The sequence below is a fragment of the Juglans regia genome, chromosome 3 (assembly GCF_001411555.2).
Source record: "Juglans regia cultivar Chandler chromosome 3, Walnut 2.0, whole genome shotgun sequence".
NCBI lineage: Eukaryota > Viridiplantae > Streptophyta > Magnoliopsida > Fagales > Juglandaceae > Juglans > Juglans regia.
The window spans coordinates 29,471,055-29,487,467 of NC_049903.1; the positions used below are offsets into that span (position 1 = coordinate 29,471,055).

Here is a 16,413-nt window from a genome sequence, read left to right on the forward strand (position 1 = left end):
AAAGTGAATAAATATGAAATTTATATAAAAAAAATTAATTTTTTAATAATAAATTTTACTCTTTTTTAAAATAAGTGCACGACGCTTATACAATAATCGACTATATTCAATAAAAATATGAAACATATTTCAATCAATTTCTTTAGCCGAATATATAAAGTGCGCGCACTTTAGGTGGTAAAGCTTGAAACACAAATTTCAAAAAGAATTGAAGAGGGTCCACCATTTATTTTGTTAATTATATATTCAGAATGCAATCAATTGCGATGCTTCAAAGTCTCCTATAAGTAAGTTTCTTTAGGCCTGAAGGATTGGAGAAGAGAAGCAACTATGGTGGAGATTAATCCCGATTTTATTAGCCCTTTACCCCATGATGTCATCCATGCCATTTTTTCGTTCCTGCCATTGAAGCATGCAGTTAAAACTAGCATTCTTTCAACTGCATGGAGAAGCCTTTGGATGCCAATCCATGTCAACTTGGACGTTGGTTTGGATCAAATAGTGAACCCTGAGGTTAGTAAAGAGGTAACAAGAGTGATTGCCACCTTTTTAATCTCTTGCAATTGTCCACGAAAGCTCTATTTTGGACTTCCCAAGAGTGAAAAAGTGAAGCTGCAGATGAAGAATGAATGGTTTCTCATGGCTACCAAGGTGGACGAGAAAGAACTTTATCTAAGCTTTTCTGAGGAAAATCGACCTACAAAGGATCACTACCATTTGATACTGGACCTGGGCAGTTCTCCAAATCTTGCAAACTCCTTTACAGACGCCTCTAGATTTGCTTCTCTCAAGGTTCTCCATCTCAGATCAATAACCCATCTAGACAAGAACATGGTTGCAGCTTTGTTCTCTATCTGTCAGCTTCTTGAGGTCTTAAAGCTTGTTAAATGCAGTGGCCTGAAACATCTAGATCTTAAAGGCGGTAGCCATTTCCAGAGCTTTGAAATGTTGGATTGTCCGGAAGTGGTTAACATCAATCTTTCTGCGCCTAAGCTTAAATCATTTCGGTATCGTGGAGTCCTTCCACGCATTCAGATAAAGAAAGCTTCGGGTTTTACTGATGCTTTGCTTGATTTCAGAGATGGTCCTGGCTACATTGAGTTTGACTGCGAGGAACTTATTACTCTTTTAAAAGCTCTAAAGGATGTGGAAATCCTAACTCTCAGCGGCTGGCTTCTGGAGGTTTTCAACTTTTCTTAATTCTTTGCTAATCTTCTGATCAACTATCTGCATGTGAGCAATATTCTGGAATGAAATCTGTTCTTTTCCCGCAGTGGATGTGCTCAGCAGGAGTTATTTTTGGAAAGCTCGGATTCCAATTCAACAAGCTAAAAGAATTATGGTGGATAGGGTCCCAGATGGACAGAACAAACCGTGATTCACTAGCTTGTTTCCTGAACTTCACCCCTTCATTGGAGAGGCTATTCATAGATGTAAGCATTTCAATTTCAACAAACTCAAACCTCATTGTATTAATTCTATCGTTGACATTCTTTTTTTTATGAACTTTTCTCACAGATTAACACGCAGCTAGATTATGTTCCTTGCCCGCCTTTTCACCATTACTGGCACGAGCCTCATCTCTGGATGGATTATGCAGCCGTGAAATGTAATGCTTTACCACTCGAACGTCTCAAAACAGTTTTCATGGTAGGCTTTACCAAACAAGAGGAAGAGTTATTGTTAATGGATCTTTTACTTGAGAAGGCATCTGAATCTGAACTCACGTCGATGATAGTAAAATCCCCAGAAAATGATTCATGGCGGGTGGCAAAGATACCTAGAGGCCGTTGGCTCCTGCAAACTTGGATTAGCAAGTGGTTTTCAGTTTCATCTGCAGATCAAGATGAATGGTTCTTCGGATATGTAGACCAAGACTATTGCAGGGACCTATGCCCAGCTCATAGCACAGTGTTTTAATTAATATATTCATTTATTTCTTGTTAGAAAAACAGAAGTTCAACTAGTCTATTCATGTACATTGATGCTTCTTTTATTATGCCAAATTGCATAAATTTGTCTTGTTAGATAGAGGATAAGTTTAGTTGACTAATGCAATAATTTATGGCCGGCCTTCAATATTTTTTGAATTCTAGAAGGTTACTCTGTCTTGATGTATTTAAGTGGAGTGGATTTTGTAAATATCTTGTTTGGTTAGGCCATTTTTTTCAAGAATTTCACAAAAATCTTAAAAAAAAACTTTAAAATTAAACAAAACATCTTTAAACCTAAGAAAAGAAATCATATTTCAACTTTTCATCCAATCGTTATCTCAACACAAAAATTAAAACAAAAATACTCTTAAACAATTCTATTCAAACAAGTTTTTAACTCTACCATTTACAGAAATTACCCCAATACAAAACATATTTAAAAAAAACAAAAACAAAAATGACATAAACACAACTATTACATTACTTATTCACAACTTTCTAATAAAATATTATTATATTTATAATATATTTTAATTTTGCTCGACTTTAATGGGTTTGAATTCAAGAAATAATCGTTGTGTTGTGTTCCTATTCTGGATTTCGTCCCTAGATTAAACCCTAATCTAAAGAAAAATATTGAAATTTGAAACCCTATACTCGATTAGGATTTCAATCCGAAACTCTAAACTACATTAGGGTACTCTTTAAAAACCTAAAATATTTGTGTGATTTTGTGATTGATGCCGAAAAAAAATCAGATTATTTTGACAACTAGTTAATCAATAGAAATTTGGGGTTGAGATTGAGAAAATCTGCAAAACATAGAGAAAACTCTAAAATATATTAATTAATAATAAAATTTGAAATTATTTCATGAAACCCATAAGCCGAGCTTAAATAGTTTCAAAATTGGAAATTTTGAGAATTTTCCCAAAAAGGAAAATTTCAAATTATTGCATGAAAATTAAATCTGTAAGTAAACAAGAATCTACGAAAGATTTGGACAAAATTGAAATTAGAATCACGTCCAAAACTTGAAACAAGATATTTCCTAAGAAGGCAAAAATGAATAGAAGTTTGAGAAAAAAAAAAACAATTGATATTGCCCCAACCAAGGAAAATTAGGTTTCTCTTTCACAAATTTGCCTTTTTAAGGTAGTTCAGCGCAATTAACTTAAAATCTGGACCTTGATTTCCCACATTAGTTTGAGTTTGCATCAATGACTTTGAATCACATCAACTTATCAAACTATTGAACACATGCAAGGTATCGAAGATTGTGCTAGTGTCGATGATTATAATACTTTTCCAAGTACAAATATTAGCATTAGTGTTACATCCCTTACACCTATCCTTACCCAAATACCTATGGGTCCACCAAAGAAAAATAGTTGTCTACATCGTATGGGACCATTTTACAAAATTAGATAATGGTGGCCCCAATAACCTACAAGCAAAATGTAACTATTATGGTATTGTTTATGGTTGTCATTATACATGACATGACACTTCCCATATGAAAAATCATATAGAAGAACAATACAAGAGGATTCCTATAAGACATACCGTACTTGAAAAAAAAAATGAAATCAATTTGGAGATTGGACTTAGAAATGCGATAAATGAGAGTAGTGTGGGTAATACAGTGAAGTTTGACAAGGATAGGTGTAGAAGGTTTTAACTCGTATGATCATAATGGACAAGGTACAATTTAGATATGTGGAGGGTGAAGGGTTCCAATCCTATTTGGATCATAGGTTAACATTCCTCTTGCCACTAAGTAGTGAATGATGTTCTTAAAATATATGAGTTTGAGAATGATTTGTTATAGTTATTATTGAAGGGTCAAAGAGTTTGCTTCACCAGTACTGATATATATGGATATAGGTCCAAAATTTGTGTCTTATTGCTCATTTTAGAGATAGTGATGGGAAGTTGCCCAAAAAAATCCTTAAGTTTTATTTAATTGTCAATCACAAAGGTGACCATTGGGATTCTCAGGCCAAGCAAGAGTCTCATTGGCATCTTGCTATGCAAGAAGAATTTAATGCTTTGTTACGCAACAACATATGGACTCTTGTTCCTCCATGACCTAGCTTTAATATCATTGGCTGCAAATGGGCCTATAAGACCAAACGCAAGGCAGATGACTCCATTAAGTGCTATAAGACTCGTTTTGTTGCCAATGGATTCCATGAATTGCAAGTAGGGGTGTAAAAAAAAAATCGAAAAACTGGTTGAACTGAACCGGTAGATTCGATCTAGTTTGTAAGCGGTCCAATGTGATATCAGTTCTTAATAATTGAAACCAGTCCTAAACTGGTGTGGTACCGGTTTTTATATTTTGAAAATCGGTTTAAACCAAACCAGACCGATATATATTTATAATTTTTGATATTATATATTCTTTTGATATTATATTATATATATTATATGTTAAGTTGATAATTAATAGAACATGAAAGTCTAATCTTATTATTCAAGTCTTTTAATCTTATAATATAAAATTAATATAATATGTGATATAACATAAAATTAATCTTATAATTTTTTATGTAACATTTGATGTAACATACATATTTTAGTCTTAAACATAAACATTAATATTAAGTTATTAATATAAACTTACTTTATATATATATTATGTCAAGAATAAATACAATATTTTTGGCATAATAAATTATAATATATATATATATATATTCCTTTTGTAAATACACTTTTACACAATATTTGATTATATATATTAATACAAAAAGTCTAGAACTTATATAGACAATAGTTAAATTCAATATTATAATAGTATGTGTTAATTATTATAAAATAATGTACTTATATTATAATATAAATAGACTAATAGTTTAGTATATGTAAACATCATGTTATTACTAACATAGATAATCAGTAAAATCGAAAAAATCGGACCGGACTGAACTGAAATCGAAAAAGTCGGAAGTTCTGGTTTCGGTAGTAAATTGGTCCGGTATTGATTTTTAAATTTTTAAAACTGGTGTATACCGATTCGATTCTAAAAGATAAACAAAACTGGATCAAACTAGACTGGTTACACCCCTAACAACAAGGCATTGACTTTGATGTGACCTTTAGTCATGTTAATAAAAAACAGACTTTTCAGGTTGTTCTTTCTCTTGCTTGCACGTATGGATGACTGCTCCGTCGACTTGATGTCTGCAATGCAAGCAAAGGAGTTCAAATAAAGCAGTGGAGTTCAAAGCAAGTGGTAACAATTACAGTGGATAATGCATCTTCTAGTAATATCACAGTACTTGAGTTTTTACATATGTGATGTTGTGCACATGTTCTTAATTTTATTATGATCGATAGTTTGAAAGATCATGTTCATGAGTGGGTTGTAAAAGTAAGAAATGTAGTGAGGTTTGTGAGATTTTCATTAGCCAGCTAGATTTGCTAGATATGAAAAATTTAAGATTGTTATTCTTAATGTGGATCTTGAATGAAATAATATGTTGTATGTAGAAATGTGACGAAGTGAGTGGGCTATTCGAGTAGTCAACTTATGAATCATGCCTAAAGTTCCATAGCAGCATATACATTACAAGAATCTTGCTAGATCGATCGGTTGGCATGACTTGACTAATTATAGAAAAAGATACACACTATGACTTTGTTGTTAACTCTTATTTTGTTAACTCTTATTCTCTTGATGGTTACAAGAACTCGTTTGTCTGAATTTGAGTAGCAAGGTATATATATTAATGAATAGAAATTTTCTATGCCAATTCCCCTAATTCTAGTTTACAATGTTACATATATATGTGAGTTTGTACTAAGAGAAGGTGACTCCAAGTCTAGGATCACTACCCATAATGTGAAGTTAAATAAACCATACATCTTCAAATCTAAGAGAACCAATACTATTTTAATTTTCATTAAATCATTATCTTAACACAAAAATCAAAACAAAAATTTACTCTTAAAAAAACCTATCAAATATTTTTTTCAACTCTGCAATTTACTTTAAAAAATTCCAATACAAAACATATTTAAAAAAAAAAGACATAGACACAACTATTATATAACTTATTCACAACTTTCTAATAAAATATTAGTATATTGGGCAGTTCTATAGTCACTAAGGATTCCTATCGATGAATCTTCCCAACTAACATGGCATGCCATGTGGTGACTGTTAATTATAAATAAAAAAATTCTAAAATGAAATACGACTACATTCTCCCATACCACACACAAATATGTGATTTGTAATTTTTACCCTTTTTATTTAGATACACATATTGATGTGTAAATATATTAGTTTAAATAGATGAACAAAAATGATAAATTACATGTTGATATGTGGTGTAGTAATGATAAGTAGCATTTCTATTTTTCGTCGAAAAAATTCCACTTATCATCCCCTACACCACATACCAACATGTGATTTGCCATTTTTACCTTTTTATTTAGATACACATATTAATATGTAAATATGTTAGTTTAAATAAAATGAAAAAAAATGACAAATCACATATTGATGTGTGATATGAGATATGAGGATGATAAGTAGCATTTTTTTTTTATCAGGGTCATTTTCATCGTTCGACTAATTTTGTCTCTTTTTTTATTTTTTATTTTAAAATTCAACCACGTCAACCATGACTATCCTCGGTACCCAACGTCGGTGGCTCTAGATTTTTCCTAGTATCTTTTATAATGTATTTGAATTTTGTTTGACTTTGATAGGTTTGAATTCAAAAAATAATAGTTGTGGAATAGTTGTGTCCCTATAATTCTCTTCAAAAAATTATTTAAATATTTTCTCTCTCCTTTTAACAACTAAATAAACAGTATATCTCAAACGTTTTCTACAAATTTCCTAAAATTTCTCAAAAATGGAGAGACCGAACATGGTAGAAATATGTAGAAGTTTAAACTCCTTCCCAACTTTTGACGGTAATGTGTATTCTCTTCCCAAGATATGAGAATCAACATTTTCATCACCCTAAGATTGTTTTCTCATTTGAAATTGACAAAAATGTAATTTTTAAATTACAACTATTTCTTATTTGTTAGATGTTGTTATGGTTGTAGTTGCTTATATATGTATGACAAGCAACTTCTTATGTACAACCCTAAACTACCATAACAAATTTCTCTTTCCCTCTTCTATTCAAGTTTAACCGTTAAGATTTTGTTATATAACCAATTTCATTCATACAAAATAGAGGTACATCTTTTTTAGGAGGCTCTTGCTACTTACAAGGCTACTAAAATGATATTGTACATAACTTAATATGTTCAATAAAACAAAAATCATTATGGTTTTGGTCCTCTCAACACAATTCCTTTAAAAAATATCATGTCATATTTCCTCGTGCGGAGAAGTGCACTCTTTGGAAGTGCATGTGGTAACAAAGCACACATAGCTGATGGTACTAAAAAGATTAGGCTATGGGAGAATTACAAACACCAAATGATGATGGGGCTAGCATTTTTTCCTCTCGAAAAGGCTATGGTTACAAAGTGCTCCTCCAGCTCAATTATTATATATAGAAAAATTCTTTACATTATACTATTATTCTATTTTCATCTCACTACATAAGATGAGGCACCAATAGTAAGATGTAACACCAATAATGATTTGGTGCCTCATCTTATGTAGTCAAAAGAAAATGAGATGAAAATATGGTATATAACATTACTTTTATATATAATATCCATATAGTAAGCACATCTACAGTCATAAAGCACATGAATGACTAATTAAAGATATATAAGCATTTCAATCATTTAGATGCTCAATAGCAGCGGCACTTGATGTGTAGAAAAATGATTTAGAATACCCACAATGACAAATAGTGGAAGAATATACCCACTTGGTTACTACTATTTGCATCACTATGGAATCCATCATTTTCAGTCCCTCACAATATTTACAAACAAATTATAAAGCAACATCCCATTTACAATTTGTATATATATAGCTACTCAATATAATAACATTTTTTTTAAATTTCTTTTCACTTTTCCTTAAATTTAATAAAAATATATAATCTTACTAAAAAGTTGTAAATTACTTGTAAATAGATTGTAGCTCTACCACTTTTCTTATTTATGTATGAAAAATCTATTTATTTATTTTTATTATTATCCTCTTAATATCTTCTAACGTAGTATCAAATATTAGCTTACAAATAAAACATTAGAAATTATCTCTATTTTAATATTAACATTATAAGATCATGAAAGGATAATGAAATGATGAATAATGAAGATTATTGCGGCAACTAAAGGCGTTAAAAAAACCAGCGAACCAATAAATCGGACTGAACCGGACTAAACCGGGTTTGGTCTGGTCTCGAGTTTGTTTCGGTTTGATACCGGTTTTATTTTTCTTAAAACCTGTCTGGTTTTTATTTTTCTTTTTCTAAAACCGGATCGGACCAGTTCATATATATATTATAATTTTTATATATAAAATAGTTTTGTATTATATGATAAATTACTAATTAATATAATATTAAATTTTAAAATCTTATATCATTATAGTCTATTGTATTAATAGTTATACTAATACTATATAGTGCGTATTAATAGTTATACTAATACTATATCACCATATATTATAATATACCACAATATATTATCACTATAGTATTATATACTATAATATACTATTATATATATTATAGTATATAGTATATTAAAATCGGACTGAACCAGATCGAAATTGGTAAAACCGAAAGTACCGGTTTAGGGGATAACCAGTGTGGATTCGGTTCTTGAAAATGTAAAACCGGTGCATACCAGTTCGGTCCCAAATCTTGTCCAAAACCGGACTGGTTACACTCCTATCAGCAATACTATTTATCTCCTCCATTAAATGAAATCAATCACTTTCAATAAGTAGATTATAAATACAAGTCTGAAGACAGAATTGCAGACCTCCAAAACTGCCATAACTTCCACATTTTCTGGTTCTAAGAAGAGTGCCCAATCACAACAAGCATTTCAAAGTATAGCTCCAATTCCAGTTTTATTGCAATCAAATAAGAGTGCCCCATCTACATTTAGCTTAAACCAGCTTGGTGGAGGTGGACTCCACCTATAGTTCATATTCTTGACAGTAGCTTGTTGTTGAAAACCTGTAGGCATAATACCCTTCAAGAAAAGAGCATAGCTTAAAACTTGTTGAGGAGACAGATTAATACTTTCATGAATCATTGTATTCCTTTTATACCAAAACCCCCATGCCATGGGCCCATGAGGATAAAATCTAAATCTCCATAGCAGTAAGCACAAAAGATCTGAAGGATTCCACTTTATATAAAGCAACCAATTTGTTCACCCAAATTTGATGTATAGCTAGACAAAAAAATAGAGCATGGGCTAAATCATTGTTTGATCATAGAAACAACAAGAGCCATCCACCATTACCCTTTTTCTGAGAATGTTAGACTTTGTGGGAAGAATCTATTTGCATGCTCTCCATGCAAAAATTCTGACTTTGTGGAAAATTTTCAGTTTCCACAAAGCCTTCCAAAACGTTTTATTAAAGGCCTTAGATGATGTCTCCCCTGTATTTGTGGCAACTAACCCCTTGAAAAACATGTATGCACTTCGAACATTGAAAACACCGCTCCTTTCATGCTCCCAAATCCACTTGTATGGTTCATTGGAAAAACTGGGATGAATCCTCAACAATGCCTTAACAATTTTTGGATTGAAGAGAGTCATGATCTTAGACATATTCCACCAATGTGTATTGCAGTCAATTAAAGAAAAAACTTGATCATCCAATTCAGCTAGAGCATTACTATACTGGTTGCAATTAACAAATGCTTCCTTACTTAGTTCTCAAAAGCCAGGAATCCAAGGGTCCTTCAGGATATGGACACTTCTACCATTAGCCACACTCTATTGGGAACCTTTGATTAACAGATTCTTAGCCTCCCATATCATTCTCCAAGCAAAAGAGGGTGAACTATCAAGAGGAGCCTCAAATAGAGTAGAATTAGAGAAGTACCTGGCAATGTAAACCTTGTAGAACAAGCCATCCTTATACTGCAGTAGCCGCCAACTTTGTTTAGCTAGCATATCCATATTGAAGGTTTCCAAGTCTTTGAACCCTAAACCTCCAACAACTTTAGGTTTGCACATGCTATGCCAGCTAACCCAATGGACATTTCCTCCTCCTTTTGTCCCAATCAGTAACTTGTCATCATTCCTTCAAGGTCAATACATAACTTATGAGGGAGTTTGAAACAACTCATGGCATAAGATGAAATAGATAAAGTCACTGCTTTTAGCAACACCTCCTTCCCCCTCGAGAAAATATATTGCCTTTCCAACCTTGTAATTTCATCCATACTTTGTGCTTAATCTCAACAAATGCAGTCATCTTTGATTTACCAATCAATGGTGGTAAGCCTAGATACTTGTCATAGTGTTGTACTTGTGAATTACCCCACAATTCCATAATAGCTCTCTTGTTAGCAACCTCAGTATTCTGACTAAACACCATGACAGTTTTGTCTTGGTTAATTAGCTGACCTGAAGCATCCCCATATGTTTTCAAGAGCTCAAGTAATCTGTGATTAATCTCAACATCAGCAGTATAGAAAATGAGGCTATCATCTACAAATAGCATATGGTTAAGTCTTGGGGTCCCTCGACAAACTTTTATACAAGGGATTGAGTTTGAAACAACTACTCTCCTAAGCAAACCAATTAAACATTTTGTGCACATCAGAAATAGATAAGGAGAGATGAGATCTCCTTGTCTCAAGCCTCAGGAAGGAATTATATATTCAGAAGGTACTCCATTAATAAGAACTGAAAATGAGGCACTTTGAACACATTTCATAACAAGTTTGATTAACTTTTCATGGAAACCAAGCTTGAACATTACTGCTTCAAGAAATGACCATTCCACTCTATCATATACTTTACTCATGTCTAGTTTTAGAGACATATAATCCTTCTTACTCAGTGGTGGAACCAAGAATTTGTTTTAGGGGAGTCAAACAAAGCTAAAACTATAATAAAATATTTTTTGTTCTATTTCTATACAATTTTTTTCTGTGATATAGAAAAATTTGATAATAAGATCTAAAATAAAAATAAAATATGTTTAATACAACCTATATATTAAAAAAGTATATGATATGTCATGAACAATATGTCATTGAAATAATATAAAAACACTCATATAAATATATCAAACAAAAGAAACACAAAATGTCTAAAATTATAACTTGCGTTCTTTTAAAAAAACAAAATCATCAAGTATCAAATCTAAATAAAAATTCTTAGCTATTTCTCTTTCAATATAGACAACTAAATTATTTTAAATTGGACTTATAAGTAATTAATCTATAAAATAAAATAAAATAACTTAGTAGAGGAGGCCAAGATAATTTTTTAGAAAGGGCCAACACAAAATAAGATTAATAAAATCCTATTAAATTATAAAAAATTAATATATTTTTTTTTCAAACTTTTTTTTTGCCTGTTCATAGGTCCGCTGTTGTTCTTACCCATTTTTTTCATTTTTAAAAAATAAAAAACCTCATAAGCAACAAAGACATTATCCGAGATCAATCTACTGGGTAAGAAGGTAGATTGAGTTTCTGAGATAACAACAGTTACAACATATTTGATTCTATTAGCAATGACTTTAGATATTAGCTTGTATAGTATATTACAAAGGCTACTAGGTCTAAAGTCATTGACTTTAATAGGATTCTTTTTCTTGGGAACCATGGTAATATAAGTATGGTTAACAACTTGTGGGAATTCACCAAGGTTTAGAGCATGAAGGACAATAGTAGATATAGAATTACCAATTTGAGGTCAACACTGTTGAAAGAATAAAATACGCATTCCATCAAGTCCTGGGGCCTTCGAGGGGTGCATTTCTTTCAAAGTTCTATTGACTTCATCCACAAAATATGGTTTAATAAGGTCTGCATTTATCTCCACTGTGATTTTGTTGTCAATGTTATCAAGCACATGAGGTACGTTTTGAGTACTTGCAGAGAAAAATAGAGAAGTGAAATGGTTAATGATAAGATTATCACAGTGCTCTCCTTCATGCCAACTTCCTCATTCATCCATGAGTTTAATGATCATGTTCTTCTTTTGTCTTTGAGATGCTTTAGCATGGAAGAACTTTGTGTTTTGATCACCCTCAGCTAATTACAGGACTCGAGATCTCTGCTTCCACATCACTTCTTCTCTACCTAACCATTTATGAACTTCATATGCTTCATTAACTTCCTCAGAGTTTAGTTCAAGGGGGTCCTTTTGTTGCACCAACTTAAGATTCTATCTGGCTTTCTGCAGATTAGATTGTACTCTACCAAACTGAACTTTATTCCATTGTTGCAATTTAGCAGAACAACAAGAGATACTTGACATAACATCCTTTAAGCATGATTGATTACTAAGCAGATTCCAAGAATTATTCACAATCTGGTTACACCCCTCTTCCCCTAACCACATAGCCTCAAATCTGAATAGTTTTTTCATTCTCCTTCTTTTGGTTGGACACCCATAATATCTACCCACAGTGGTAAGTGATCTGAATAAGAGGAAAAACCATAAAATACAGCAGCCCTTTCAAACATGTTGCACCAAGATATATTCCCCAAAAATCTATCCAACCTTTCAGATACCAGAACTGAGTCCTCCTTTTTATTACACCATGTGTATCTAGGGTATTAATGATATGAACCCGCGAGAATAAAATCTCTGGTTCCCATCAACTAAACCCTAGATCCTTCAAGTTGCAATCAGATAATAACTCATAGAAATCTAACATTTGTTGAACAGGTCTATCCCTCCCTCCCCATTTCTCTCCTTGGGTAAGGATCTCATTAAAATCACCAAATACAAGTCAAGGATCTGAATTATCACTAGGTAGCCCTCTTATAAGATTCCAAGTTTCTATTCTTCGAGATGCCTTAGGTTGGCCATAAATACAAGTTAAAAATCATTGGTTTGAAACTTCCTCCACCCTTGCTTCAATATGAGAAGAAGAATAACTTATTACTTCTAACTTAATTTCTTTTTTCCATAAAAGTGCCAATCCACCACTATGGCCTGAGGCATCAACTGTTAAACAATTTGCATACTTTAACTTTACTCTACATGGTTCCATTTTAGCAGTTCTAAGTGAAGAAACAAAACTTCAGAATTTTCTCTTCTGATTAAATCAGTAAGAGTTCGAATACCTCAAGGGTTCTCAAGCTCTCGGATATTTGATTGAGCTGAATTATTGCATATTTTATACATTTAGAATCAACATATTTTATTTATTTCATTACATTATTATTAGTTTTAGAAGAAAAAAATAGTTAAGATGAATAAATCTGAGTTGTGATTTAAATTGGTTAATAGTATGATTTATGCTTAATTTTTTAACTTGTGATTTAATTAGATAATATTTATTCACATGTATAACATATTTTTTTATTTTCTATTCTTTTTTTTTTTTATTTCTTTTTTAATTTAATTTAATTTTTTTAGGCCAACAAATACAAAGAAAAGTCAATAAAGACTACAGATTTTCTTTTGGTTTCTCTAAAGCCTCACACACACGCGGGCCATTGTTTTTATTTTAGGGAGTTTTAACTCAACACACATGCTTTGACTTGGTCTTCATGGAGTGAACGTGGGAGACACATACTAGTAGTCCTTTATGGCTTTGACTTTGTCTTGTCTTCAAGAAGTTGGATGAGGGGACACACAGCATGCACAAAAGAAAAGAAAAAAAATCAAGGACTCTTGGGTGTTAATGGATTTGGACGCAACACGGAAGCAAGAGGATTTTTTTTGGAGTTTTGACGGATGAGGCGTGGGGGATAGATTTTTTTTTTTTTTTTTTTTTTAATGCCGCACGAGAGAGTTTTTTTTTTTTTCTCGGTTTGAAGAAGAAAGCATAGTTGCTCGCATATTTAAAGAACTCTTCTAATAGCACTTGCAATAAATTTTTTATCTTATTTTTTAAAATATATTATCAAAACTCATTTTTTTTTATTTTATATATTAACTTTTATAATATATTATACATCAGCTTATCTATTTTTTTTATATTATTTTAATATTATATTTTTTATTCATTTCAAATATTTTTTCTAATTATAATGATATCCTCGTATCTTTTGATATTTACAATATCTTCTCATATACAATATCATATAATTATGTTCTATTTTAAATTAATACAAATTTATAAATTAAATCTAAATATAAATTAATTTAAAAAATAAAAAGAATATATTTTATCAGTTCACTTGAAGATATGAAATTGTTATTCGAAAGGAAATAGCTTAAAAATCATTATTTGATCAAAATTCGGTGGCTAGAGTTGTTATTTGAGAGACCCAGACTCTTCGACGCTAAACAAAGATGAAAGTGTGGGAAAGAGAGAGAGGGGTGGTCTGAAATGAAGATAAAATATTTTAAAGAGATGGGGAAAATCAGATGAAGGAGAGAGAAATGAATTAAAAAAATTTTACATGGATGAACAGTTCCTTCTAGATGTAGCGGAATAACTGTAGTAAAATGAAAAAGAAGATAAAATACAACATCCATTATAGGTCATTTTTGAACAAATTTATTCATATTTTAAAGAAAATTGTATTATAGAACATCCATTGGGAGTGCTCTAAGATCTAATTGCCGTTCCAACCTTCTCCTCTATTGCCTATCACTTCTATCTTCATTTATTTAACTTGTTATTTTCACTCTCAACTATTTATTTAATTTTAATTTAAAGTTTGTGATGTATTTTTGAGATATTTAGCTTAGACTTTTGGACATTTTATTTGCTATTTATTTACTTCGTGTTATTTATTTTTTTCGCTTTTTTTGAAACTTTTATTTAACAGTGATTACAATTGCTATGAATTAATTTTGAGAATTTGTAATTTGAATACAATGATCAACCCTAGAATCTTGATTTTTAGAGCTTTTCAATTTTCAATTCGTATTTTTTCAATTGCTTTCTAATTTAGTTTAATTCTTAGATTAGTTTTATTAATCTCTCAGTTCCATTGCATATTAGATCAATTAAAGCTTAATTAGAACTTAAATAATTTCTATTTTATTGTTTAATTTTCAGATTAATTAAGATTGCTTAATTTAGTTAATTTTTTTATTGCTAATTTCAATTTGTTAGTTTTTTTTTTTACATTTCATTTCGACACTCAAAAATTCAAAAATATGAATCTAGTTCATGACTAGTGCCATTTTTCATTCTTGTTGCACTCTTTCATTCATTGCACATACCACTATGTTTCTTTTCTTTTTGTAAATATTTTTACCATTTTAAACGAGTTTGATTTTAAGAAATTTTTTTTGAGGATACGATTTAGAAATTTATTCCTAATTATTACACGACATCCTCCTACACTTGAAATAACTTTTGTACTACTCATTTTTAAATAAATCAATATTTAAGATCCTCATGGAGCTTTGAGGGGCTGAACATCAGCCAGATTGAAGCAGGGTCCTTTTAGCACCAATTTGAGAATCAAATTTAAGTTTGTCATGCATACGAGAATGTTTGAGCCGTTTCCATTTACGTGAACTAGTGACCTGTTGTTGGATTACATCCAAAAGAATCTTCGGTCCACCAACTCGTGTCTTAAACGCAACTTCTCCGATAGTTATTGAAATACCCCTATAAAAAACAATAACCTCATAGACCCCCAGCAAACATGTATCTTTTGCAACGAGTTTTGTTACAAATCAATTACTATTCATATCATACATTCTATATTTATAATTTTTCATAAAGTGTATAAATATTTTTTATAAGATGTGGAATAATAAATAGTAACTGAAGAGAATAAATTTTTTTTTTGAAACTCCCTATTTATTGCCAATTACCCCACAGAGATCAAAACCCGAATTTTTTGCATCATGATAAACTGAAAATAACTACTTGTGAGATCTAACTTGATTTTGATTTTAATTAATAGTTAAAATATATAATGTGAATTTTAATTAACTATTTTGATAGATTATTAGATCAAATGACGTGAAATCTTTAGAGAATGATATGAGATAAAAAATTTATGAATAGTAATAAAATAATTTGTTAATAATAGTAAAATGTTTTGAGTTATGATATTTTATGAGGTTTTAAGAAATAGAAAAGAAAAAAATAAATTAAAATATTATAAAATTAAAATATTATATTTATTTTAAGATTTAAAAATTTTGAATTATATTTTGTGATTTATTTAAAAATTTGAAAAAATTATAATGATTACATGTTGATTAGATAAAAAAATTAAAAAATATATATTTAAATGATGTTTATGATGAGATGAGATAAAATAAAATAGAATGAATTGAAATGAGATTGGGCTTATTTGAATAGTGGAGTAATTTATTATTATTTTTACTTATGTTTTATTATTATATAATATTTTAATATTATTATTATTTTATTATTATTTACGGAATATCTCACGTGACCTTA

At 30.7% G+C, this 16,413-nt stretch overlaps 2 protein-coding genes across 2 annotated transcripts; one reads left to right on the plus strand and one right to left on the minus strand.

Moving 5' to 3' along the window:
- Positions 1-298: 298 nt before the first annotated feature.
- On the plus strand, positions 299-2,067 carry LOC109002968 (F-box protein At2g39490-like). Its single transcript, XM_018980904.2, has 3 exons — positions 299-1,182; positions 1,275-1,433; positions 1,519-2,067. The coding sequence occupies exons 1-3, from the start codon at positions 331-333 to the stop codon at positions 1,918-1,920; spliced, it is 1,413 nt and encodes a 470-aa protein (XP_018836449.1). The 5' UTR covers positions 299-330; the 3' UTR covers positions 1,921-2,067.
- Positions 2,068-8,927: 6,860 nt separating this feature from the next.
- LOC109002966 lies at positions 8,928-10,566 on the minus strand. Its single transcript, XM_018980901.2, has 3 exons — positions 10,232-10,566; positions 9,845-10,143; positions 8,928-9,061 (listed from the first exon to the last, which is right to left on the minus strand). The coding sequence occupies exons 1-3, from the start codon at positions 10,564-10,566 to the stop codon at positions 8,928-8,930; spliced, it is 768 nt and encodes a 255-aa protein (XP_018836446.2).
- Between the last annotated feature and the right edge of the window lie 5,847 nt (positions 10,567-16,413).

Bases quoted from the DNA above. Each gene is read 5' to 3' on its own strand.
- LOC109002968 (XM_018980904.2), top strand. From the start codon at position 331: ATGGTGGAGATTAATCCCGATTTTATTAGCCCTTTACCCCATGATGTC. The intron at 1,183-1,274 runs GTTTTCAACTTT...CTTTTCCCGCAG, and splicing joins TCAGCGGCTGGCTTCTGGAG to TGGATGTGCTCAGCAGGAGT. The intron at 1,434-1,518 runs GTAAGCATTTCA...CTTTTCTCACAG, and splicing joins TGGAGAGGCTATTCATAGAT to ATTAACACGCAGCTAGATTA.
- LOC109002966 (XM_018980901.2), bottom strand. From the start codon at position 10,566: ATGCTATTTGTAGATGATAGCCTCATTTTCTATACTGCTGATGTTGAG. The intron at 10,144-10,231 runs GTGTTGCTAAAA...TTGACCTTGAAG, and splicing joins TTTTCTCGAGGGGGAAGGAG to GAATGATGACAAGTTACTGA. The intron at 9,062-9,844 runs GTTCCCAATAGA...TTATGCCTACAG, and splicing joins TAAGAATCTGTTAATCAAAG to GTTTTCAACAACAAGCTACT.